This window comes from Lygodium microphyllum, chromosome 26, assembly GCF_053477565.2.
Source record: "Lygodium microphyllum isolate KBCC chromosome 26, Lygodium_microphyllum_v1.1.10, whole genome shotgun sequence".
NCBI lineage: Eukaryota > Viridiplantae > Streptophyta > Polypodiopsida > Schizaeales > Lygodiaceae > Lygodium > Lygodium microphyllum.
In genome coordinates, this window is record NC_141160.1 from 128236111 (window position 1) to 128263591 (window position 27481).

At 40.4% G+C, this 27481-nt stretch overlaps 1 protein-coding gene across 1 annotated transcript; it reads right to left on the reverse strand.

Moving 5' to 3' along the window:
• Nucleotides 1-21368: 21368 nt before the first annotated feature.
• Nucleotides 21369-25481, reverse strand: LOC148013785 (scarecrow-like protein 14). The gene has a single exon (XM_087668103.1). It carries the CDS (start codon nt 25281-25283, stop codon nt 22593-22595), a length of 2691 nt encoding a protein of 896 aa, XP_087524229.1. The 5' UTR covers nt 25284-25481; the 3' UTR covers nt 21369-22592.
• Between the last annotated feature and the right edge of the window lie 2000 nt (nt 25482-27481).

A 27481-nucleotide genomic window follows, 5' to 3' on the forward strand; every position in this document is an offset into this window, starting at 1 on the left:
ATCAGTCATGCGGCACAGTACTCTTGAGCCAGGTACATCATTGTTGCCACTGAGACTATCTCACCAAGTGGGAAAAAGTTCGAGCAACTCACAAAAATGATGCTAGGACCACAGCCAAGTTCCTTTGGAAGTAAGTAATCTCACAGTCTGGTTGCTCTATAGAATTGGTTAGTGACCAAGGCACACACTTCATTAATGAAGTGATCACTCACTTGTTATCCACCTTCTTAATAATCCACAAAAAGTCCTCGCCATATTATCCTCAAGCCAATGGTCAATCCAAATCCACAAACAAGATCTTGGTGAACGTCCTAACAAAAGTAGTCTCTGCTTCATGTAGTGACTAGGACAACAAGCTCATGGCAGCTTTGTGAGCATATAAGATGACCTACAAGACAGCCATAGGATAGACCCCATTCAAATTGACCTACAAAACCGAAGCAATTCTACGAGTAGAGCTCTTTGCTCCAAGCTTGAGTAGTAGTCCTTCCCAAGAGAGATGGGAGGGCAAGCAAGCATGCACAAATCGGTTGATAGAGCTAGAACGCCTTTCTGAGACTCGTCTGATTGCAACCCATGCTCTAATATGTGAAAAGGCATGATACAAGAGTTGGTTTGACAAACACGTTTAAAAATGAGACTTTGGGAAGGAGACCTAGTCTTACTGTATCATGTTAAAGGACACAAACAAAATATGAAATTTAGGGGATTGGAACCTTTCAAGGTTCACAATATAAGTAGAATGGGAAATTTAGAACTCGAAACCCTAGAGGGGAAGGGCATAGGCTTTCTCAAAAAAAGTTACATCAAAAAGTATCACCCTCCTTCACATGCACTTCATGAACCTTTGATGATATGACCACCATATAATGTGAGAGTTGCAACCATCACATAGAACTAGAGGAGAAGGACAAGGAAGCAGTGGCACCAATCTACTTGGGAATAATTGTGACTGCCCAAAAGGTATACACCCTTGATGCACTAATTTGATGAGGAAGCTGACTCAAATATCTTAAAACATGAACAATGGAAACCTCAATTGCAACCAACCAATGCAAAACTTATCCCATTTGGGGGGGCAGTCCTATCCACTCTTGGGAAAATCCCTCTAGGAATCACACCCAAAGCAATGGCCCAAATGTTGGAGTGGGTCCTTAAGCATAGACCACAGTCTCATAAAGGTTGATCATTCTAAACTCATAGTTTCCATGCCTCGCACTCTAGGCCTAAACGGAAGAGTTTGTGCTCCTATAGTTCACAAGTGACTCGGCAGTGCTAGGTCCCAAAAGCCCTATTGTGAGCCCAAGGCTACAATGAAGGTAACACCTTAGTGTGGTTGCCTAAACTCTCAACAAGAGCCATGTATGATCCCCAATCTCGTGCTCCAAAAATAAAGGCCCAAAAACATCAATCAAAACAAGGGAGGAGAAAGACCAAAATGTGTTCAATCCATGAGTGGTCCAATGGTCTATCAACCCAAAGCTCAACTAAGAGTCAATAAGCAACCACTCATGAAAGAGCCCCCACCTAATGACTCTAAGGTGATCACCATTGCAAAACTCGATGACAAAGTGTCAATTGAACTACAAACTTTTCAAACCGAGCTTACCACACCCAATGAGATTCCCAAAGTGGAAGTACCATGTATCAACTTGTCTAGTCCAACTAAACCAAAGCCACCAACAGGTCTTAGGCTATTGTAGCAACGACGCTCCATTCTTGACAGGGCTTGGGACACAAAGAATGACTTACTAATGTGCATCCAATGACTAGACTCAACTTTCACATTGTTTGCTAGAAGTTACAAACATTTGGACCTAGGCCTACTTGATGAACCCATAGCAAATGAGTTACATTTTTTGTCGTGTTCTTGGGAAGAATAAAAATTCATCTTCACTAAGGCCTCCATCATACCTAAAGAGATGATTGCAAATATAACCTCATGAGAAAATGCCTTAAGCCAACACTTAATCACCTCCTACAAGAAGAGCATAATTCCCATGCCACCACAGGAACTTGCTGAACTTCAATTATTAGTTGAGTCTGAGTTGAATTTCTTACGCAAGTGGTATGTTGTACACATTCAATGGGCTCAAGAGGGTTATCAAATCATGACCAATGCAGAGAAACAATGTGCTATCAAGACTTTTGAGTATGACCCAATGTATGTAGCCCCAACCTCATTTAGGGTATTAGCCATGACAAGATAGTAGCCATTAGACAACAATATTATGCTACATCCATACTTGGATAGAATCCTAACTGAGGAGAAACTCCACATTGCAAGCCAAGTCAACTTAGGTGACTCTTGACCGATGTATTGACTTACATCACACACATGGGCATTTGTCCACAAGATATGGATTCCATGCAACACTAGAGTAGTATAACCCAAAGTTATATGACTGGCTTTTGAAAAATTAAGGCATACCATGGACACATTGAAGGCCCTTACACCTTGATGTCCACAATCCTAGGAAGGATTTTCATCATTTCCAAGGGGGAGAGGGTAAAAGTGGAAGATGAATGAAAAACTCAAAGCTACCATTTTGTGGTTTATACCCTTCATCATCAAACACTAATCTTTCTAGTCACTTTTCCTTCCATGTAAGAAATTTCCTTTAAGAAGAACTAATTGTGGACTACTATGTGGCAACAATAATCCAAATGGCAAGGCAACAAGATAAAGCCAACAAGCTCCCCTTCTGATGAGAGGAGGAACATAGAAGATATGGCTTAGCCATGGAGATACGTGTGTTCAACCAACTAAAATACCGTAGTATCCACAACCTGGGGGGTTTGGTGATATCTAAAGAGGCCATTTGGTAAATGGTATAATGATGTAATCTTGGCAAGTACCTAGAGAAGGTGGGACAAGACATCGACCACAGTAAATGCACTGAGTTCCTAAGGACCTTTGAGGCCAGAGGAATAGTGGAATAGTAACAATCAGGCAAGGAGATACCACCTGAAGGGCACTTATTCCGAAAATTGTGGAGAAAACCTTGGGACTAGTGGAAAAGTTGCCAAAGAAGAGGCCAAAGAGGGACGTCAATGAGATACTAGGGATGGACAAAAAGAAAGTATACACAAATGATGGAATCAGCTTGGCTGACATTCCCGATCCCACCATTTGACTGCAAGAAAAAATGATCCACACCCTCTTCTCAAGCCAAAGATACAATTTCCTCATGAACAAAATAGGAGTGCCATTGCCGGTAGAGAGCCTTGCAGCAAACGCACTGGATGAGGTAAACTAGAATGCCTACTTCCAAAAAACAATCGAGGTGTCAAAGGTACTAGCAATAATGCCAAGGGCAACAAGGGAAAGTCTTTGGTCCACAACAAATTCAGAAAGAAAAAAACCAACTTCCAACCAAGGCACAACCATAGGGTTTGGAGGGGTACTAACAACCATAATCTAAGAAGCCCTTGGGGAAGTGGAAAGAGATAAAGTAGTGGAGGAAACTCGAGAATCATTGTCGATCCAAGAGGAGCATTGCTCCCCCATTCTAGTGAGCTGGCCTATTTCATTCTCAGCACAAGAGCATGGAGAGGACGAATTCAACAAGGATTAGCAGGACAAAACAGAACAAGCTGCTAATGAGAAGGAGGTTGATCGACCCACTCAATAGCAAGGAACCTCGAGTGAAAGGACAATCAGTGATCAACAAGGCTCGAAGCTATCAAGTCAAGGTGGAAGAAGGAAGATTACACTAAAAATCCCCATCATGAGAACCTAGTCCATCTCTAAAGAAAACAAAGAACTGTAGAGGGTGATAGAGCAATCTAAGAGGCTAGAAGAGGAGTGCAGGAATAAACAAGAAGAGAAGGAGAAGCGACTGAGGCAACAAGAGGAGGACTAGATAGAATTGGCTATTAGGATATTGGTGGAGTAACCCTCCCAATCTCAAGAATTAGCAATGATAAGCCTCACTCATGAAGATGTGCTAGGTACAAGTGTTGTGGCAGAAGAAGTAAGACAAAGGCCAGTGTGGTGGAAGGCAAGGGAAAGGCCCCTCTACACACAGCTCCACCTGCCATGGTCACCCCAACAATCACACCACTGCAAGGAACCACCAAAGGGGTGGTCAATGAAAGTAATATTATTGCTTGGCGTGTAGTATTTAGTGAGCAAAGTGCAAGATATTGAGCTTGCACCTAGCAAAGGAGGCCCCCTTGTGCAGGAATGAAAAGTCTAGCACAACAACCAATGTCGAATCATGCCAAGGGCCAAAGGTATCCCATTTGAAAGTTTCAGCAAGTTCGATGCATTCAACCATGCACAATGCCAAATAATACGAGGAGTTGGTAAAAGAACTTCACAGCTAACTCGACAAGATGACCAAGGAGAAAAAGGCCATGATTACAAAGCTAGAAGAAGAGGAACACACCTTTACAACCTGCAGGGTAGAAAAAACGAGGGTAATGACCATTTTAAATAGGGAGATAATTGCATTAAAAGAGTTCTTAAAGGCAAGGAAAGAGGAAGAGAGCTTTAAATATATGTACAATGATGAAGAAAGAGAAAACCATATAGCCCTAAAAGAAATGTGTGCCTTCAGCTCCATGCAAAACAAACACCTAGAGCTAGAAAATGAGGAGTTGAAGAGGCAAAGAGAGGAGGCAAGGAAAGAGCTACATGCAGCAAAGACACAAGAAGATGAAGAGGCTACGGAGAAGCTGATAGAGTTGTACAACCAACTTCAAGTAGCTCTCAACAAATAGGCCATACTAAGGGAGCAAGCAGATTGCCAAAACCAGGAAAAAGAACAAATGTATTGTGGCGGGAGCAGGAGCAAATAATCGCCACTCTGGACCTAGTACCACAATCAAGGGCTGGAGCATATGAAAGAAAAAGAAGGGGAATGGGCAGCCAAGAATGGGGATGGATTCAAAGACTTAGCTTACTAGCTAGCCCATTCAAAGAGTGAACACCTCATGGCAAAGAGTGAAGTCACATCTGTTGTGGAGATGGGGATATTGGAGCAACAGATAGCTTTTTTAAGCACAGTGTTGAATGTAACACCATCAAGGGAAGAAGAGACCCTCGAGGAAGTAAAAAGAAAATTAGAATTGGCAAGGAGAGCTCTACAACATGGATGCCATGCCAAGGCACCCAATCCTAGTACTAACTTAGGAGCGGAGGAGCAACAAGTCTATCTAATCTCAGCTAGATTAACCACGTAGGAACTTTACTTGCTAGGGTTTGGGGAGTCGAAGCAAGAGCATAGCCACTTCCACAAGAGTCGACAGAGCTGGTCCAAGAAGAAGGGCCAAATTTTGAGCATTCCTAGGAAGAGAAAGAACAATTGCATGAACCAAGTCCCCCTCTTCAGCCACAAGCATAACCAAAAGAGCAAGGGACGGAAGCCATACCACCCAAAAGGATTGTGAAGATGAGGTATAAATGAAGAGAGTAGGTGGAACTAGCCTACAAGAAGCTCCAAGTCAAAAGCTGTTACAAGTCCCACATGTGGCCATCCCTCAAGGAGAGGAATGTGACCCTACAAACTAGGGCTAGGAACTTGCAATGTAGGAGAAGTGGGAAAATCGCGGCCAACCATTTGAATTCACCTTCCCCTTCCCTCAAAAAATGGATAGAGTATGATCTCCAAGGATGGTGGAGGAAATAATAAATCTCTCACCAAGGTTGGGAGGAGATGGCTAGAGGAAAGAATGAGATACCCCACAAGGTGGCAGCAGGAGCTTGTAAATTATTGGAAAGATAAGGCAGTGGAGGCACCTCAGAGAATGGAAGGATATGAGGCTCAACCTAAGTGGCACAGAAAAGTTTGGGACTCTAACTTAACTTAGAGACATGGAAAGCTTTTTGTAGCACCTTGACGCACAAGAGGGATGATCCTACCTACATGCCCTACCCGAGGAGAATTCGAGTTGACTTCAACAACCAAGAGGTGCATGGTAGGTATGACTTCCCTCTGATCTATAACGTGAATGCCTCGACCCTTGAAGAATGCATGAGTTTCACTCAAAGGGACCTATATCCATCAATAGCAAGTTTCCTCAAAGGCTTCTCCTTATGCCCAGATCCCACTTTCATTATCACCTATAACTATCTATGCCTTTTGCGAATACTAAAAAAAAAAACAGAGAGCATGTGGTTGCAAAGGAAGAGCACTTGGTACCCCTTTTTTTTATATTAATGCAAGAATAGATAGATGTGCAATGGTTTGCCTCATGATAAGAGCCACCCTCTTGCCAACATTTTGTATGAGCCTATTAGAAGACATGAGTGACAATAGATTCATTGGGTGTAACCACCCATTTTTGTCATCTACACCCCTCAATGTACAAGTTAACTTGAAGGGGTATATGCAAACTAGGGCCTCCCTAAGCAAATCCCTTAAGCATCCATGTGACCCCTGCTCATGAATGGGATGCCACTTAATGTACTCCCTTTGTATTTCAAAAAAAGAAAATAAAAATAAAAATAAAAAGAACAAGAACAAGAAAAAGAAAGAAATAGAAAAAAAAAAAAAAGAAAGAAGTCGAAAACAAAAGGGATACAAACATGAAGTCTATCCATCTATACACTATGAGCATTACAATCACTGCATCTAGGGACCATCCTGACCTTCTCTCGCTTCACCAATTAGGGCACATCAAGGGCAAGACATTTGATAGATCTATCTCCCTAAGTTACTCACACAGCATCTTCCTTTACACAAACTGGGTCCTCAAGTGTGGAACAACACCTTAGGCTTGCCTATGGTTCTCGTTGACCCATCTCACATTTCCACCATCACTTGCACAGCTTCCTACACAATAAGGTAGACACGACTCTCTAGGAAGCGCACTATTTTTCCTTTTAGGAATATTGTACAGCAGTGCGGTAAGCCAACACCTATGGAGGCCTTCTCCAACCAATCATCTATCTTCACCACCATCGATAACCTCCCAACCTTGCTTCATATAGCATTCCCAACATGACCACCCTCTCCAAAGGCCCAAAACCATTCTACACCAACCTTCTACCATTTCAACCCATACCATCAAGTGCCATGGGATTGGTACCTAGCTAGGAGGGGGGTAATGTTAACCCTTAGAAGACCAAGACAGAAAAATTTTGAAAAATCCAAAGTGGAACACACAAAAGTGGAAGACAGTGTCAAGGCAAGAGGAAGACGAAGGACAAAAGCGCACTCAGAAAAATCTGAAGACACAAAGTACAGGGAAAAGTTTCACATGTACAAGGAAGTGCAAAATAATGAGCACACCTTAATATGTTAACAAGAAAAGTGCCAGGCGCATTATAATTCATTTTGAAAAAGGCCTTTAGGCTCTCTCCCATGCAAGTTGTAAATGAATGAGAGGTGTGGATTGATGCCTACACTAATAAAAAGGAGGAGAAAAGAGAGTAGAGGAATGGACAAAGACTGGACCATAAAGGGGGTGGCTGCCTGAGGAAGGGATAGGGCATGTATAAAAGTCAAGAAATGAATAAAGAAGCTCATTCGTGTGTGTGGCCAAACTTGTTCTCTTCTTGCTTCTTGCTCTTGCTTCCTTCTTGTATATGAAAGAGGGAGAGAGGAAGTCAGAGAGAGTGTGTATATGTATGAGAGAGAGTGAGGGACGGTGGAGAAGCATGCTTATTCTCCTCTCTTTATCTTCTTCTTCTTCTTCTCTTCTCCTTTCTTGCGCACATGGCTATGGAGGTCAAAGCTCGGAGCTTGGAGATGGAGCTTGTTTGAGAGCACATCTTGAATCATGCAGCCATTGACGGATTCATGGGAGGAGGCACTTGATTGAATCCAAAGATAAGCTCACTACATTGGTGTGTGGAAGAGTACACATGGCTACATGAGAGGTAGCCATAGCTCTCAGCTTGAAACGCTTGAAGCAATAAGCAGTCCATGGGTCTTGGTGGTTTGCTCACAAGAGCAACAACAGAGAGCAATGCAAAACTGTCTGCACTACTCAAAATATTTTATCAAGATCATCAGCTATCTCTCCCTTATAGTAGTGGCTCCCCTCAGCTCATCAATAAAGACTTTCAGCTCCTCTGGAAAAATATCACCAAAAGTTTTATCAATCGTACATTGCCAAGAACCTAGCAAATTGCATAATCCAAAAGCCATAACATGATATGCAAAGGTGTCAAATATCTTGATAAATATTATTTTCAATTTGTCTTCCTCTACGGTAGTCATCTGATTAAAATCAGTAAAGTAGTCCATAAATGAATAGATTTCCCTACCCGCTGCTAAAACTGATCTAGAATCTGATCAATAAATAGCAACAGATAGTAAACTTTGATTATCTATTTATTGAGCTCCCTAAAATCTACGCAAATTTAGATTTGATTTTTTTCTTTTTTTGTGATAAGTACCAATGAACACCACTTCGTGTGTTGGATAAGAAATATCAGGCCAGTCTTACGTAATTTTTGTAGCTCCTCAAATAGTCTGTCCCTTAGCTCAAAAGTCATACGTCTCACTTTTTGTCGAACAAGATGGCTATCCTCCTTTAGGAGAATAGTATGCATAGCCAAACTAGGAGGAATACCCCCCCTTAGCTCATCTTAGCTCCAAGTAAAAATATCACGGAATTCTTGGATTAAGGACACATAGTCCTTGCTCTCTATTGAACTAAGTATAGATCCTAATTTAATCAATCGAGTAGTGGCTAGATGGTCAAACTTTCCACATTTGTCACATTTGATATTAGGGCAGTTTCTCAGAAAGTGCTAACCACCACATGACTTATAGCTAAATTTTGATGGACCACCCTCTTCTTAAGGACATCGACTTTCTATCAAGTTTTGATGCTTCTTTAGTAAATTAATATCCACATCTATTTGTCTATATTATTCAGTTATCATATCTGCATAATGCTTCATCATGTCCTTAACTTCACCAAGAACATTTGATGCACTAGGCTCATAACCATGATCATCTGCTTGTTGTTCAATCGGCCTACTAACCGTCTGATTAGGGATCAGCCATTGATGAATTGGCATGACATTAGGATTCGTCATTTTGGCTTCCATTATTTAGTGAAACCATCTGGCTAGCCATTGGCATAGCAGCATTAAAAGGAGCCGGTAGCATGGGCACATTTTGTATTATGCTTCCTCCTCCATTCGAATTGGTCATAGGTACACTAATCGCACCTTGACTTCCACTCATCAATGCCAAATTATTCCAGGACCTAGACTCAAATTTAGGTTAGCCCTAGATGCATAGGCCGCTTGTAAATATGACTCTACCTCCTCTACTCGTGTAGTAGTAGTGTCTATATCAGCAAGAGCAACACTACTCAACTACACTTGGATATTGAAGTCTAATTCATGAAGTCTAATCCATGTAGAAAGTACTATAGTTAGGTAGCAGGCTCGAATAGGAATAGAGGTTTGCAATTTGTAAAACACCTCTTTTAGTTTCTTGGTGTACTCTCAAGCATTCTCATGGGGCACTTGGCATGTCACATTCAAAATACACAACCAATATTGGCCACCTCTCTCAGGGGTAAACTCTTTTCAAAAGGCCGCATAAAATAGATCTATCGTAGTTATGGTTTCGACTTCTAAGCCATGATACCACATTGTAGCTCTTCCTTTCAGAGTCATATTGAAAAACATCATGAGATATTATTTGTCCTAAATTTGACAATTAAATATTAATTTCTAGAACTCACTAATGTGGAGCTCTGCATCTTCCTCTATTGTTTAAAAATGGGTAGAGGGAAACCTAGGGCTGGCAAATCATGCGTTCTTGCAGGTATTGCAATGGCTTATGCCATAATGATGAGACTGAATTCGCTACAAGGGTCTATATCAGTGGGGCTACACCCCCACTCGAAGTAGGCTGACTTATCAAAGTAAGAGGCATGCTAGAGCTTCCCCCTGCTCCTAATGGGTATGCTAAAATAATAGAGTCAACAAGACCTCTCTTTCTCAAGAATATTGGATTACTATGCTTAGGCGAATATCTCCTAAGGATCTCAACTCGTCGTCTAGCCCTTTCAACTCTTCCTTGACATTGGATCTTGACTTGACGGTATTTATTAGGAAATAATGAATCTATTTCAAAGTTTTGACATACACTGAACAACTGGTCCCTATTAACCAAGATTTGAAAACCGCCACTTATCAGTGGCTCCCAGCAAATGCACCACATGTTGTCGCGACCTAAAATGTGCCCAACACTGGCTCTAGGGCTCTAGTCGGCGGGCCTGCTATGCTCATCAAATCACTCTCACTACCTCATGGCTAGGAGCATCTAGAGGCTATACACTACTCTAAATAAATCACACATTTGTGTCAATTTGTAGTCCAACGATTTTTCCCATAGCCCACCTCCAACAGAGAGACTATACCACACATATAGGTGACTAATACCTCGGTTTTCATACATATAGAGCATCCCTCGACCAATTGTTGCGGCTATTACGGCTCTCCTACACCATGGGGATTGGCCCTAGATGTATCATCTTAAACATAGAACACAATCATAGCATTGTCCACTCTTTTTTACAAAGCTTTTCAGGAGATACTTTGTTTCCACACATAAGAGTCCCCAAAGAAAATCGTACTATCCTATAGCTCAAGGATCCTCACACTCTCATCGTTGGTCAATAGTTTTAACAACGAATTGCAACGCATCTAGGAGACTTCCTCTTTCTTGATACCATGTATAAGAATGCAAATGCAAGGTGTAATGCTATATAGTGCTCAAACAAATTAACCATAAATTAGCCAATGTGTCATGTCAAAAATATTATTTCACAATGATTCCCTTTCTAACGTATTGCTTTGTTTTGCTTAGAAATAACACCGGACTAATCCGTGCTATTATCCCTTTAAAAATATTAAATAAATCTTATATGCTTCATTTCAACGCATAAGCACTTATATTTCTATGTAAAATTTTAACTTTTTAACTTTTTATGTGTTCATTTATTATGTAGGGTGTTTCCTATGTTTTACAATATCTTCCCCATAAAAACACCCTCTAAACTACCACTTTAACACACAAATGGATTGATTTTTAGTTTGGTAGATTTGTCAATTATTCGACTATAACGTGATATATGGCATAAGCTCAAGCTCTCTGCATGTCGCCATATAATGGAGACTTAAAAGGTAGAGTCATTTTCACCTTTTTTGAGTGACCATGCTCCATATTGGCCAATTTGACCTTTGATGCTCACAAAATACATTTTAGATAGTAGGTGGTACGAACACCTTCAAGATTCTTTCAAACGCTACACAAAACTAAATTGATCTTCAATTATGAAGTTCGATGTTTGCAAAAAACCAGCTTCATAAAAACACTCAAATTTTGATGAAGAATGTTCAAAAAACAAACATTTTGGTGATAAGAATGGTAAACACATGAACTTTGCTTTCAAAAATCGTTCCAAATTCATGAATTAAAATCTTTAGTATCTATTTACCGAAAATGTTTTTGAATTCGTGGCAAAATGGCAAAACTTTGAATTAAGAGTTTTTGTATATGCGAGGGAAAGGCTACTCTTGAAAACTTCAAATGTTTGTGATTTCGGTGTGACACTAAATATCAGTTCTTTGTGAACAAGCACTCTATTCAAGAGCGGAGTGACTTGTAATGCTTGAGAAAAACCTAGGTTTAATGTAACTCTACTTTCAGATCTCGAAATTCGCATCGAAAAACGGAAATTAAGGGGTGAGGGAACCTTAGAAAATTAAAGGATGTTTAGTATAGAAACCTTCAAATATAGGCAACGTGTTTCTAGTACCTACCTCTCTTAAATTTTCGTTTGAAGGGAAGGAGTTTTGGGCGCACCCAAAGCGGGAAAAGCCCAGGCCAAAAGGTAAAGTTCCGCGACTTGGGATGCGACCGAAAGGCTCGGACGGGGAGGGCGCTACGTGGCACCCGCTGAGTGGTCCCCCGCCCTACTGGTTGCGGTTTGGCGTCACGCACCACGTGGCAGAGCCCCATTGGCAGCCAGAGGCTTTTGCAGAAAGGAGACACACAAAATGACAAGCGGCTCGATATCTGGACAGGACTCAGGACAATTACCTACTAAACAAATTATAAGGTCTGCAAAATTGCCAATTATAAGGTCTGCAAAATTGCCAATTTGCCACACTAAATTAAAAGAATAATATATGACTTGGCTTTATAAATCTTGAGAATTCTAGAAGCATCTTATCTAGGCCATGCTACACAAGTATTTATCTTATCTTATCTTGGCTTTGTAAATCATGAGAATTCTAGAAGCATCTTGCCTTGGAAGTTCGCAAGCCCACTATAAATATTGAAAAAAGCATGCCTCTCGGAACACAAAAGAGTACCTTAGAGCCTCACGCATGCGCTGACAATAAAAAGTATGCCATGGAAGATAAAGTATGTGTATGTTATCCTTTCATGCAATGTTCCTAGAGCACAATTTTGGAGAGCCCATGCAAAAACCTTAAAGTAAAGTTGATCCCTTTGAAGGTTTCTCTTTTAAGATATCCCTTCGCTTTGTATTAAAAAGAAGTTAAAGGTATGTCCCCTAGCGCCAAGAAGCCCTTATCTCTAGCATATATTTGATTATTCTTGAGTTTTGTTTCCAGACTTTACATATTTATTGATCATATTGTACCATAAAACGGCCCTTGTTTTTGAGATTGAAAAGACCTTGTCTCTAAAAATTCCACAGCTTTTAAACTGCTTGTTGGATACCAAACCTTGATTCTTGTGAACATTGCTTTTATGTATTTTTCATAGCTACAACTTCAAAAGTACTAGCTAAAATTTTCCTAGATTTAGTTGTAAAATATGTGGAAAAAGAAAGGAAAACCAATACACATCCTAACTTCTCATATTCTCCAAGTGTAATGCTTTAATTTGTTCAAATAATTCAAGCTTTATTTTTTACTGGCATCATGTGCATATTTCACCTTTTGCAAGTGAAACGTGAGCATAAAGAGAGAGACTAAAATGAACATAGATAAAGAAAGGAACAGAGTGCGTCGATCTTTAAATGGTTGCTAAGCACAAAGATCATTAATTAGCCCATGCCTATAATGTGAGGTGTCAATCAGGACACCAAATCAACACACACACACATGCACATGCACGCACGCATGCACACACACACACACAGTAACAAGCTAAATGGAGAGAGAGTGGTGACAAAATAGGCTATGACAACAACTAGGGGGCTACAATTTATGGTAGTCAATCCCAAAACTAGCCAACCAATGGGGGTATCAAGCTGTAGTTGATTGCATTAAACCAACCATAAATGCTATGGCCTCAAATAAGCTACCATCAATTGGCACAAACTAAAATGCACCAAAATAATAGAACGCCTCAATCCAGGCTTTGCTGTCTGACCGAGATCCTGTCAAATATAGCATGTCTAACATCTGGGCCATGAGCATCACGTGATGCTGCACATTGTCTAGCTGGCCATGGAGTGGGCTGAACGGGAGCAGGTGGCTTCTTCTGAAAGATAACTCTGGGTACCTCAACCACTTTCTCAGACTGCATATGCATTTTGTCCTCATGAAAGATGACATCATGGTTGCAGATTACTTTCCATGCCTGCGGATCCCATAGGCGGTAACCCATCTCTCCTGTATCTCCATAGCCAATGAAAATGCATTTGACACTTTTAGGATCCAACATATTGCGTTTGTCCTTGGGCACATGGCAGAATGCCTCACATCCAAAGATACGCAAATGATCATAAGAGGGGGGACTTGCCTGCCCATACCTCCTCTGCAACGTAAAAGTCAATGCCACTACTAGGTGACCTATTAATGAGATGCACTGCAGTAGTAACTCTCTCAACCTAAAAGTGATATGGTAAGCCAGCCTGGCTAAGAATGCTACAGACCCTTTCCTGAATGGTCCTATTCATGTGTTCAGCCATATCATTCTGGGGTGGGGTGTAAGGGGCAGTCAACTGACACTTAATACCCCGCTCATCACAAAACTGCTCAAAGGCACATTATACATACTCACCCCCATTATCTGACCTTAGGCATTTGAGCCTTTTCCTAGACTGGTTCTCTGCTAATGCAAGCTAACGCTAAAATGTGTCTAAGACATGATTGACATGGCATGGGCCCACATATATTTGAGTGCACAAGAGCCAAGGGCTCACCCATGTGTTTCTTACCAGACTTTTTATGTGTATTTCTAGTCTGCCATTCAGTTGGCCAAGAATCTGTGGCCAAGAATTCAATCTTCCATGCGAAGATTAAACATATTGAGGTGAGGTATCACTTCATTCGCGAGGTCATTGAGGATAGATCTATTGACCTTGTCAAGATTCCGATTGAGCAATATCCTGCAGACTTGCTCACGACGAGCCTCACTACCGAGCGCTTTGCCTTTCTCAAGAGAGTGATGGACATTGGATGAGATGATGTCTTTTTCCCTCATCTTGTTGTACATGTATACATGTTATACTGTCTTTTCCTTTTTCTCTCTCACTGGGATAGATTCGCCTTTAAGTGGGAGGTTGTTGGGGGTAAAGGCGCCTCTGCCTAGCCGCCCGTGTATTACTACACTGACAGTACCTGTCACTACACACTACATGTGGCAAATGCCCGTCACAATCACTTATTCTTTATTCTTTTAGTGATAGTTTGAATAAAGAAAGGCCTGGCCACACATTGTAGTTGTTGGAGTTCCCACTTTTGAGTCTCTCTATCTCTTGGCTCTTGCTCTCCATCCGCCATAGCTTTCATCGCCAAGCTTCTTCCTCTTGGGTTCCACTTCCCTTTCAAAATGCAAGGGTTTTCAAAGCTCTAATGTCTCCATCAAACTCTTATAAAGCTCACAAACAAGATGACTAGCATGAAATATAAGGAAAGCTAATAGACACCACATGTCACATGCCTTCATTGGCAAATAACCATGAAAACCTTCTAAATCACTCTTCAAGTTGAGATGATCACCTTGCATTAGTGAAGGTAAGAGCAATCCTACAAAAGTATGTGAGAATGTGAAAATGAATGGAAGCATGAAAAGAAGAAATCCTAAACATTTATACAAAGAGTTGAACATGAGAATGCAAGATAAATAGGCAATGGAATCCATAAAAAGAAGCATGAGATGTATAGTACAATAACACCACGGCACCAACACCAAAACTTGCAGTGCATGCAAACTTTCTCTCTTTGAGGATCCATGATGATGCAATTGATAAAATTGAGAGTAGAGAGGAGTGCATAAATAGGTCACTAGGAAGAGACCCAGGACAACAAGTCAAGTCCAAAATGAGCCACTCAGCTACCCATACAAGTGTCCAAATTAAGGCCTAAATAAATTTCCTAAAACCTAGGATATGTACACTACTAATAGACTCGTCATACATCTAAGCACATTTAACCACTATCCTTCCTATCAAGCCCACTTGAATTCTATACTTTGGCCTCAATTTAGCTTCAAATCTCCAAAACATCATATGAATTTTTGATACGTGGTAACTCTAAGACTAATGGAACACCAAAGACATCTACACTATGATCTTTTTTCATTTCTCTAAATCCATGATACCCTTTCCAAACTATCTCCCAAACCAATATATAAGATTTCATTTTTATGAGCACTTCTTAGAGAGCTAGAGAAACAAGCAAAGTAGTCATCAGTATCATAGAGATTTTGCATTGATAAACAATTGTGCCATTAGGGTTGTTCATCAACAAACATTTGAGCATGGAAAATACTTCCATCAAGGAGAGGGAGACCCTTGATCACCTCATGCTAAACTTTTTACTCTAATTGACTAAGGGGTGGCTAACAGTTGTGTAATTAGAGGAAAACCAAGTGGGGTCCTACCTCACCGATATTTTAAGATCAAAGTAGTTGGTCAAATAACCATTGATGGAGATTATATTGAATGCATTAAAGAATTTGAAAAATAGTGGCCCAAAAGTACACTTGTGGAAAATTTCTAGCTTATCCTATCATATGCTTTATCCAAGTTTGTGTCCATAAGTATTTGACTACCTCCATGTTCCAATGCATAGTCCATACCACAAATATATTCAATATTTCATTTTTTCTCTTCCTATTGAAGATACATTCATATTGTTGTCAGTGTACCAATGGGTTCAACACAAGGAATGTTTCAAATACTAGTTTTACACATTTTTTATATATAGAAGGGTGTCATATAAAGGGGAGGATCTTTGACATGGCCATGTAAAGACCATCTAACATTATTAGCAAGGACCACTAGTTGGGTTTACTTCTCTCTTGGGTCTTGGGGATCAACTTAATGACACCACAATTAACATACTTAGGCATGTTCCTCATTCATTTGCACCTGTTAAGCATATTATACAAGCCCCCATCATAAACATCTTAAATTTTGACATAAAATTTTGGCGAAAAGCCATTAGGGCTATGAGATTTGCCATGTTTCCTTGTTTTGAGACAAAACTCCATTACTTTGGTACTAAACTGCCTCTCCATATGTAACGAGAGGTTTCTATCCACCTATATGCAAGCCTCTTTTGGAAATCCTTTGGGTCTATCTTGGTAGTTATCATCCATATGAAACACTAACCCAATAGTGGTTAAAACATGAGCATGAAAGAACTTAGTTACACCCCCTTCATATGTGTTGACTAGGCCATCAACGTCCACAATTGTTGCTAAAGGTTCCTTTATTTTCTTGCTCTTAAGGGTACAAAATAGTTCTTCTTTGGTGCTTTGCCGTCAACACCCCTTTTGTCCCTTAGCTAAACCTTAGCACCTAAAACTCAGTGAGTTTCTCAATATTTAATGTGAAATAGTGCAAAAAGCGAATCTAGTTGAAGTTGATCAATTTGCTCCATGCAATTTGATTCAGTCTAAATTAGTCATGAAAGGCACAACACAATGACATGAAAGTAACAATACTTGTCAAACTAAGATGCACCAAAGTATTGTCTTGTTTTAGTATTCCAAATGAAATAAATTCCCAAGTACACATGAATAACACCACAGCATGACCAAAGATCTAGAACTTCTCTAAAAAGACACCCTTGAGAATTGGAGATGAAGCATGCCATATAGCATCATTCACTCCATTAATGATCCCCATATATCCTCTTTTATTCCACTGAGGAACCTTTTAAACAATAGAAATAGGATCCATATAAATATTAGGAAAATCAAGTTAGTAGGTAGCTCTAGCTTTGTGTTTTTTGTTGAAGTGGTGGGAAACATTAGTGGTTGAAAAGCTATGTATTTCAAAGAACGCCCTAATCATCATGGGGATAACACTTAGCTTGGCTTGCATGATGTTGTGTGTAATAGTGCTTTGCTATGTATCATCCTCACAATCATAACCATACTTAATAAATAGGCTCTCTCCTTGGCTTTGTGGAATCAGATTTGGGCACACCACTTACACATGTTGTCTCTAGGTAACAAGGGCTATGAAGCCTTGAATTTGGCATTAGCTTTCCCAATGGAGATTTTGCATCTAAAGAAAGTAACTTCAAGGTAAGCATAGAGGATACTCACTCCACTATATCTCCTTAGTAGGTGAACAATGGTGTTGACGTGGAAACCCTATTAGTTGATTATTCAAAATAATAGCTTTGGTCCTCCTCACATTCAATGCAATGAGGTCCCTCATTGCCTAAAAAATATGTAGCACACTAAGATGGCATTGCAATCCCTTAAGAGAAATTGAAATCAGCACAATATCATCAATCATGAATTATTATTAGGATCAAGATTCCTACAAGTGGTGTCCTTAGTGGCCAATCTTGCTTCTGAGATCAATAATCTCATCAATATTTAGTCTAAAAAATATAGGGCAAGAGGCTTCAACCTTGCTTCACCGAAATCATGCTTTACACCATGTCTAACATCCCACATGTACCTTTCATATCATAAAGTGTGAGAAGCCCTCATGTCATCTCTCGAGCTCAACTCTCCTCAATGGTAGTTCATAACATGAAAACCTTACCAACAACCTTGGATGAGCTAGCATGTCCAATTTCTTGATGGTTTTGAATTGATTTGTTGAACTCATGATCAAGTATATAACAAAATAGCTATCACCATGGCCAATCATGATGAAAGATTTAGGTGTCTTCATTTAGGTGATGAGTAACACAAAGATTACATGTTAAAACATGATAGAGCACCAATTGCATGGTTACTTGATAACATTGTTTGGATCTCTTAAATACTTGGTAATGGAGACCCTTGTTGAGAATAAAAAATGTACATAATAGAAAAAGGAATAAAGTGGCATATACATCAGAGCTATCTAGGTTGTGTTTTCATTTAAATGTAATGTTCCTTAGTACAATGACTTCAACCTTAGAAAGTTTATAAAGGAGATTGACATGGACATTGTTGAGTAACTTTATAGGGTAGTGATACTCAATCTTCTTTGGTAACAATTTTGATGTTTCTTGTGCTACATCTATGGTCAATAACACAAGTGCACGGTTATTTCATGATTAAAGTAAGGTCACTTAGAGTATTGATAATGTTAGTTGCACTTCACATCTTCAAAATGGTTGCGATAAGCCAAGTTGGATACCTTTCCAAATGCCAAATTTTGTATACTAAGAAATAAGATGTGCTCTCCATGACTGCGTGAAACACCTAGCATATACACCCATTTACCCTTTAGATAGGAGACTAACTCATGACATTAGGTCTAGATATTCTTGCAATGTGCCAAAAGAATATGTATCTCAAATGTTCACCATTAGGAAACGCTTCAAGCCATATAAGAAATTCCACCTCAACATCGAGATCAATAATCCAAAAATCTTTTAAATTAAAATGAAATTTAATTCAAAAAAATCAAAACATATAAATTAGCACAAAGTTGTTAAGTTGTCAATTGCCTTTAATTAAGAGTGTAACTAACCATAAAAGGCTAGTCAATACTCAAAATTTGATGGCTCCTATCTAGATCAATTGGAATATATGATGCACTCCTTTTTCATCAAAACCTGAGCCAAAATACCATGCCAAAGCTCAAGCTATGTTTTGATATGTTGCATTTTGACACATTCTCATTTGATGTATTCTCATTTTTTAGAAGAAACTTAGAAATCAGAGAGAAGCTTGAGAGGATGGCAAGAGCTAAATCAACATCATCGCAAAGGGAGATACATAATTGCGAATAGTCATCAAAGAGGTATAAGACAGATGTATATCACCTCCATGTTGAGCTTGATATAGACAAATATTTGAGGAGATGGTCACATCAATATGAGATAGGCATAGGTAAGATATACATCATCTTAACCATGATTTTGATCATGAGTATAAATCCTTAAGTAAGAAAAATAAACACTATCTTGCGTCTTGTGCTTCTAAAAAAATATTAGGTTTTTGTAGGTAACAAAAGGCTTTGAGATATGCAAGTTATGAAGTTGCAAGGGCGGTATAAAGAAGAGAATACATGTAATCAAGTAAGATATTTTCTAAACATCTCTTACTACTCATTTGGTTTTGTATCTTAAATAATTTTATTTGCTTTATAGAAATAACTATATATTTTTTAAAATAGATGCATCCATTCAAGCTAAAACATTCAAGTGCACATATCAAAGTGTTATTGAATCTCTCAAAGTAAAAAATCTTTTGAGGTAAGATTTCTATTTATTGGAGTTTTGCTTGTACAAAAGGTTCACTTGTATTAAACAAAGAGTATCATGTACTTAACTAGTTTAATATTGGTTATACAAGTGCTTTACTAATTTAAAATTAGTTGAATTCTTTGACAACACAATAGATACGATTACATCCCCTAGTTTGCAAATGAATATATCAATTTGATCAACTCAAGGGATAGCATGCCATCAAGCTCATTCATATTATGTAGCCATATGAGACACAATTAAGTGGAGAAAGCTAACATTTTAGAGGAATTACATTAGTGAATGCATAGAAAGCTTGTTCACAAAGCCAAACCAAAATAAAGTAGTGAAGCATTTTAAAAGACAACCAAGGAGAAAATCATGGCATAAATCTAATATAGTAATTAAACATCTTGAATCTATGATGGGAATGCAATATATGTACTTAAACCTCACTTCTCTAAATTTCTCATCAGCTTTATGGATATCAAAATATTAACAATTAATTATACCATACCAAAACATTTTGATTATTCTCATATATAAGCAAATCATCACTCCATGTTGGAATAATTTATTCATTTACCTTCATGGATGAAGGAGTCAAAGCCTCTTATGATCTCCCCATATAAAAAGTATTCAATTTACGATAGATGGTTTCAAACTCAACCATCTCATATAAGGATACACTATGATAAATATATGTTAAGGCCCTTGTATTAGAATAAAAATTGATATCCTTGACAATTGAATGTATCAAAAGATATCATTCTATACCGAGACACCTATGGATGGTGATGGTACTATCCCCACATGATAGCAAAGATAGAACAACCTCTTGTGTGTTCTTGGTACTTACCTTACTTTCCTGCAATGGTGAGACAAATTTCTCTATCTCAATAAGACTCATATATAAATAGACATGGACAATCATATATCAATCACCAAAATAATACAACACTCTCACAAATGCGTTGCCCTTGTTCTTTTGATTGTTGAGATAGTTTTCTCTATCTCAATAAGATCCATCTACAAACATACATAGACAAAAGATGGGATAAAATTGATGGTGCAATTGTATTTGGAGCAGCCCAAAACCCCCATCTACAATCAATAAATGCTCAAAACAGATGTTGGTGGACCAATATATGAAAATTTTGAAAAGATGCCCAAGAGAACCAACTTAATGCAATAGAGTCTTACACAATTGGCTGCTCCAAAAGCAATGGCACCTTCAGTTTTGTCCCATTCTCCACACAAGAATGCTTGGGTCTGTCCCACCACCCATTAAATGCAAGAAAGCTATTTAAGAATAAAGAAAAGGTTCAAATACTTTATTAGGAGAGGCAGGATTTGAACCTGCGAAGAAGGGTTCCAACAAATTTACAAACTCTCGCTTTTAACCACTCTGCCACTCCCTGGGGATGGACATAAACTCGTCAGCTATTTGTGGAGTCAACAGATATATTTGTCCTAATCTCGAAAGAAGACTTAATGGGTTGCTTTTGGCGACCTGGCCATAACAAAAGTATGCAACCTCCATTGAAATAGGAGATAAAACAAAAGAAAAAGTTGAGTGAAAAATGTAAGTGAAAATAGCAAATCACATGTAACGGGAGAAAATGCACTTCATTAAAGTGCTAAAGAGCTTCTAGTAAAAGATAGGAATACTATAATCAAGGGAGAACATTTTGGTGTAATAATTAAGAGTTTCAAAATAACAACAAAAAAAAAGTATGAGGATGTATGAGATTGACTAGAAACTAACATCTTAAATTGTTCATGAGCCTCTTGCTATTTGTGCCTCAACAAACTTGTATTCTAGATGTTCACTCTCCCAAACTAAAAAGCCCTGACATGAGTCCCAAGTTTTTCCAATGGCTATATGAAGTTAGAATACATAGATGTACACGCGCGCGTGCACGCACACACACACACACACTCTCTCTCTCTCTCTCTCTCTCTCTCTCTCTCTCTCTCTCATACAACTACAAGTCCAATTAATGTGCTTGTTAGGCTTTGGACCTTGGTCTTTTTCTCACTTGCCTAGAGCTCAAAGACAACCACCTAGGGAGGAACATCCAACCTTGGTTAAACATGGTACATCATAACTAGTCTTCTTGTCTGTCTTTGCAATAGAAACCATGTCATCAAACCAATGGATAGATGGCTCTCTTGGTATCATAATTTAGAGCACTTTCATGAATGCATCCCTCATCAAAACATAGACATGCCTTATTGAGCTTGAGATGGAGATATGATAGAAGTGAACACTAAAATCAAATATGTAGTTGAAGGAATGGCAACTTTTGTTCCTCATTAACATCTTTATGTGACATGCTGGACTCCAAATACCATGAGTTTCAGAACATATTCCTCTACATTGTAATGAGTTCCAAACATATTCCTCAAGCATTCTTTCCCTACCACATGGTAAATTCAGTTACTCACCAACAGCATGACTTATCCATGTGAACTCATTCACAGAACCAGCTATTTTCAAAATTCTCCATGTAAAAACTTCATACATGCAGAACTAAAGGTCGCATCTTCCCAGACTAATGACAGATTTCCAGTAGGGTATGTTTTCCACGACTCAACCATGCAAAGAACCCCAACAAGGCATTCACTATTGAACTACTTGGACTCAAAACTAAACTGACACATATCTCTGTCAACCCTCCATGTTTTACAATATCCTCCACCACAAGGGAGCTAAGAGAGCATAGTCAGATCAAAATTGGTAATGTAATAGTAGATGCAAAGTTGCTTACGTAATGCGGTTGTCCATTCACAGTAAAGTCCAAACTGAACACAACATTTATCGACCTCAAGCCTATTACAAGTTGTGCTGAAGCTTTACAGGCCATTGCATAAACCTGCTCTGGAATTTAACAGCAGACATCCACATTTCCCAAAAGTCGTGGGATCACATGAATACCTTTAGAGTCACAGGAAGGCTTCTCACTCCTGACAAGCTCTGTCCCACTCTCATTAAAAGTTACTACTCTCCTGCTCTTGTTGGAGGTACTAGTCTTCAGTTAGCAATTCCATGAGATGGCTTCCATGCAGAAAGACACTCAACAATGCGACCCTTCCAGCCAAGAAGCATCCATTTGGAATCATTATCCACACTGAAGTCTTTGTGGTAGCAATGCTCCACAACTTTGCGCGCCTTCAATAGAACTGATGGATTCAGTGGAAGAAGCTGAAAGCCAGCTCTTTGGAAGCGAGCTTGCCACTGACGGTATGTCTCAGGTCTCTCAACTCTCTCAGGTCCCTCACAAGCAACCACATTCAAAATGTCTCTGCCAAGAACCTCCTTCTCCATCATCAACCTTTGGGGGTTTTCAGTGTCATCAACTGTGGTTTCAATCATATCAAATTTACTGGAGAAATGATAGAGAGCCTCTCTGAAACGTGACACAAAGAAAGGAGCATTGAAACCGGCATTCATCACTGCAATGAGAACCATGTCAGGGTTAAAGCTTCGCATCCTGCTCAATACCTTTTTTCTAGGACTTGCACTCAAGACTGTCTCATCCATGAGATTGCGAAGCCTGTGGATACAGTTCACCACAAGCACCTCTCCTTGCTTGAGGTTTAAGGAAGAAGCATCCACATCTTCCCACTTGCTGGCTATAGCGTTGTACTCAAAAGGCACATTGTAGGTTTTTGCATATTCTGCTAGCCTTCTTCCTGTCTCTTCTACCCCCTCTGCTGGATTAAGCCCAGGTTGAGGAAACTCAATACCTGTGATACGCAAAAAAGGAGGCCCTCCCTTCCGTTCTGCAAGTGCACTGATAAGGCATGGCCACTGAACACCATACAGGATGCCATAGTCGACAATATGTAGGCATGATGCTCCCTCTGCAACTTTGAGTATGCTCTGGTTAGCAAAATAATGGGAAAGTTTGGCATAAGGGCAGCGCTCCACCATAAGGCGAAAAGCCTTCAGCATCTTTGCAGCAGAAGGTCTATTGTTGGACATGGCAGTGTAGAGACGAGCTCCTGTGCCTGAAAGGCGTGCAACCAACCCCTCTGCAAAATAGTGTGCAAGTCGCTGGGCTGCACTGCCATAAGGTGAGGTATGAGGTCTAAGGTCCTGCAAGATCTCATTAGCTTTCCTCAAATCATTCGCTGCGACAGCCTGAGCACAGCTCACCAACATGCCCCTCAAATCTACTACCTCTGGTTTGCTCCCTCCTCGTTTTCGAGCTCCTGCACCCCCGCTGTTGCTAATACCATTGTACTGAGACTGTAATTTTTTCTTCTTCTGGAGGCAGGTGCTGTCTTCCTCACAAGACCAATCAGTATAAATCTTAGCATGCATCTCCGCATTCAAATCTGCATTATTGACGAAAGATAGTGGCTGTTCACCAGGTAGCTTTCCAGCCTCCTGATTAGGTTCCCAAGTCAAGTGACGATCATGTGAAGATGCAGTTTGCCCATTGCCATTTTGAATAGGAGCCCAAATCTTCTGCACATCACGTTCATGAAACTGATTCCTTCTGTCAAACAATTGATCTGAAACTGCCTTCCTAAAAAGATCTTGTGTATGGCTACCACTCCCACTCATATGCTGCAAATACAGACTGTTCTGAGCGGAGAGAAGCTCCTCAGAGGCTATCCTTTTAGGTAAAGCTTGCGGTGGCCCATTGGGATGATTCACTCCACTCCCCTCCCTTGGCAGGGTGGCATCATTGAGAACGGCAGGGATGCCATTCAACAGAGAAGTAGCAGGTTCCCAATTATTTGAAGGTATTACAGCTGGTGCTGATGAAATGGTAGGGTCTATACTCTCTATCACAGAAGGGGAGCCTTGCAACGACAATGAATCCACAATCCACAATCTGGCATCTTGCTCCATGCTGCTGGAGCTTGTGGAGTCAAGGGGCCATGGCCATAGCTTCAAGTCTCGCTCAGAGCCACTAGAGCTCGACGATCCAAAAAGCCATGGTGAGGACGGAGGCCCTAATCGAGCTGGCCTGAAATGGTCTTGTTCTTCTTCCTTTCCCTCTCTCTCCACAGCAGGGTCAGATACAAGCACGTTGTCGATCCAGCTATAGTCTTCTCCAGGTTCACCCTCGCATGGTGGGGGGACCTGCCACTCTGTGCAGGAGGAATGTGGGGAAGAATCCTCCCCAAGGGCATCATAGAAGCCGTTGACGATGGCCTGGTAGGCCGTGCACTCCTGCCGCATGCACTTGCGGTCTTCCATTTGCTCATCCATCAGCATCTCACTGATGAATTCAAGGACAGGGTCCATGAGCATCGCATCGTCCTCAAAGCCAGCCATGGCGGTGGCGGCGACAGAGTCGGCCATGGCAGAAGAGGCAACAGGACCACCACTTTGATCAAACGCCGAGGACGAGGGCCAAGATCTGACTGAGGCTGCTGAGGAGGACGATGGCGAAATCAGGCCGCCAGTACCACCCTCTCCCCCATTGCTCGAAGGGGCGAACGACTCCCAGGACTCCGAGAGGGCCACGAGCTGGGCCTGCAGGGCTGGCCACGAGGGGCTTTGGGGGGAGTAACCGTCAGGAGGGGAAGCTGTGGTGGAAGGGGAGGCGCCATAGCTGCTCCAGGGGGGGTCATCTGATGGGAGAGGCCAAGGGTTTGAAGCCGAGGGCGCAGCCGCACCTGCGGCGGCGGCTGCCGAATGTTGTTTGTTGATTTGAGTGAGGAGCCAGGCTTGCTGCAGCTGCAGCGAGAAGGATGCATCCATGGCGGCCTCTCTCTCTCTCTCTCTCTCGCTCGCTCGCGCGCGCGCGCGAGCGCGCTGTCTGTGTGTTTGGCTGTTGTACGTGTTTTTTGCGGCTCAAACTGGTATGAAATCAGAGAGCGTGTTTTCCTTGTATTGTTAATTTGTTTGTATGGTTGTGTCTAAGGCCTTGTAACAGCCTATATAATAATATACCATGATCCATCATACCTATGCATTTGTGCGTTGTGCTTTGTGAGTGATGAGGTGGTGGTGGTCTTCTCATTCTCAACCTGCCTTATTTATCACGGGGTTTCCTTCCCCCCCAAGCTTTCCACTTTGGATATTCCTCCCATCTTGCACAGTGTTGTTCACACGCGCACCCACCACGTAGTCTCGGGTATTAAGAGATCAACTCCCAAACAAAGATCATTATAAACCCTCTACCAACGAGTGATCTCACCGATAACCCAAGTGATTGGGAGGGTGTGCGAGGTGTTGGACGTTTGGACTAGAAGGGTGTGCGAGCTATTGGATGTCTCTATTTCAAAATCTACAACCCCCCTCCCAAAAAAAAAAAGTTAACAAAAAAATGGCTCCTAAAGAAGGCCAGTCATGCTCCATTAGAGGGTTGGTTACACAAATTCTCTCACACTCTTGAATCAAAAGCAAAATGGCTCTAAGAGAAGGTCAATCATGTTGCACAAAAGGGTTGGGGGCCAATGTAGGCATGTGAGAAGGAATTGCCGAGCACACTTTCATTTCTTGCTTCTTTTCTCGCACGCTTGGTTCACAAACTTCTACATCTCAAACAATTAGGCTTGCATGAAATTGTGGAGCACACTCTCATTTCCTGCTTCATTTCTCACACCCTTAGTTCACAAACTTCTACGTGCCAAGCAATTAGTCTTGCATGAAATTAAGTCACTTCATTGAAGTGAAAGAAAAATTCCCATTCATTCGAAAATCTCTACTTGCTAATCTCATCTCCGCAAGAGAAATCTACAAAGGTCTTTAGTGATTCTAAGCTAGCCCTGCTATCCTAGCATAGACCCATTGAGGAACTTGTCAATATGGGAGAAATTGATGAGCTTCTTAAAGGGAGCCATAGACTCCTACATTGCAATGACATGGGTTGCAACTCCCCTCTCATGCTTGTCGTGATCCATGTCCCACACTACAACAAGCTAGGTATGTAGTAGGCACCTATGATATCTCCATTATAACAGGCTATATATGACGTGGCACCCTTATAGAAGCTCGACCTTTGAGAAATGTGATCAATATGTGAAAAATGTGTAAAATGTCTTGCAATTGTCCAAATGGAGGTTCACATTTCACTAACGAGCATTGAAGAAGGCTACATGTGGGTCCCTTACAAAAGCTTAAGGAGGATGTGATAGAAGCCAAGTGTGGTCTATTTAATCGTTTAAGGACTTACTACCATTTAATAGCTTGCATGGGTCCTACATGTTTATTGTGGCGGTCATACATGATTTGCATACATATAACCTCTAGTCAACTTGAGGATTTACAACTTGTTGATCAAGTTTATGGTGAATATATAGCACCATGAGAAAGTAAGAAGATTTTAACACATGAACAGGCCTCGTGAAGAGTCACATGTGACATCTTTAGAAGTAACTCCTTAAGAAAGTCTCCTTCTTTTTAATTCACATGCTACCTCGTATATAGAAACTTTATGTGGACAAGAGGGATTTATAATACATAGGGCTTATGTTCATATTAGAGAGCTTACATAAAGGGTAGCTTAACGATCACACAAAGTTTGCAAAAGTGGTCCATGCAGATGTCAATCAAATATAAATGGGCTTTTGTAAATAAACATGAGATATCTATTGCCATCGACTCTTTATCCGATGATCTAGAATGATTGACAAAGAGGCTTTACATACATTTAGAAAGTGCCTATAAACTTTAACGTTTCAAAAGAATCTCATTGTCAACAAGTAATAAGCTCTACAATTTCGATATTTCATGCTCATCTAAAATTTCTCTTATTTCTCTAGCAAGTCATAGAATGAATGTGCACTTTTTTCTTCTTACCTTATCAATGCAATCCTATGCAACATAAAAGTTATAATGCATAAAGTTCACAACAACTTGCTACGCAGCAAAACATTGAAACCCTAATAAATGATAAAGATTGAGTCTCAAGGGATATAGGTCTACATAAGGTTCAACTAATTGTAAAGTGGAAC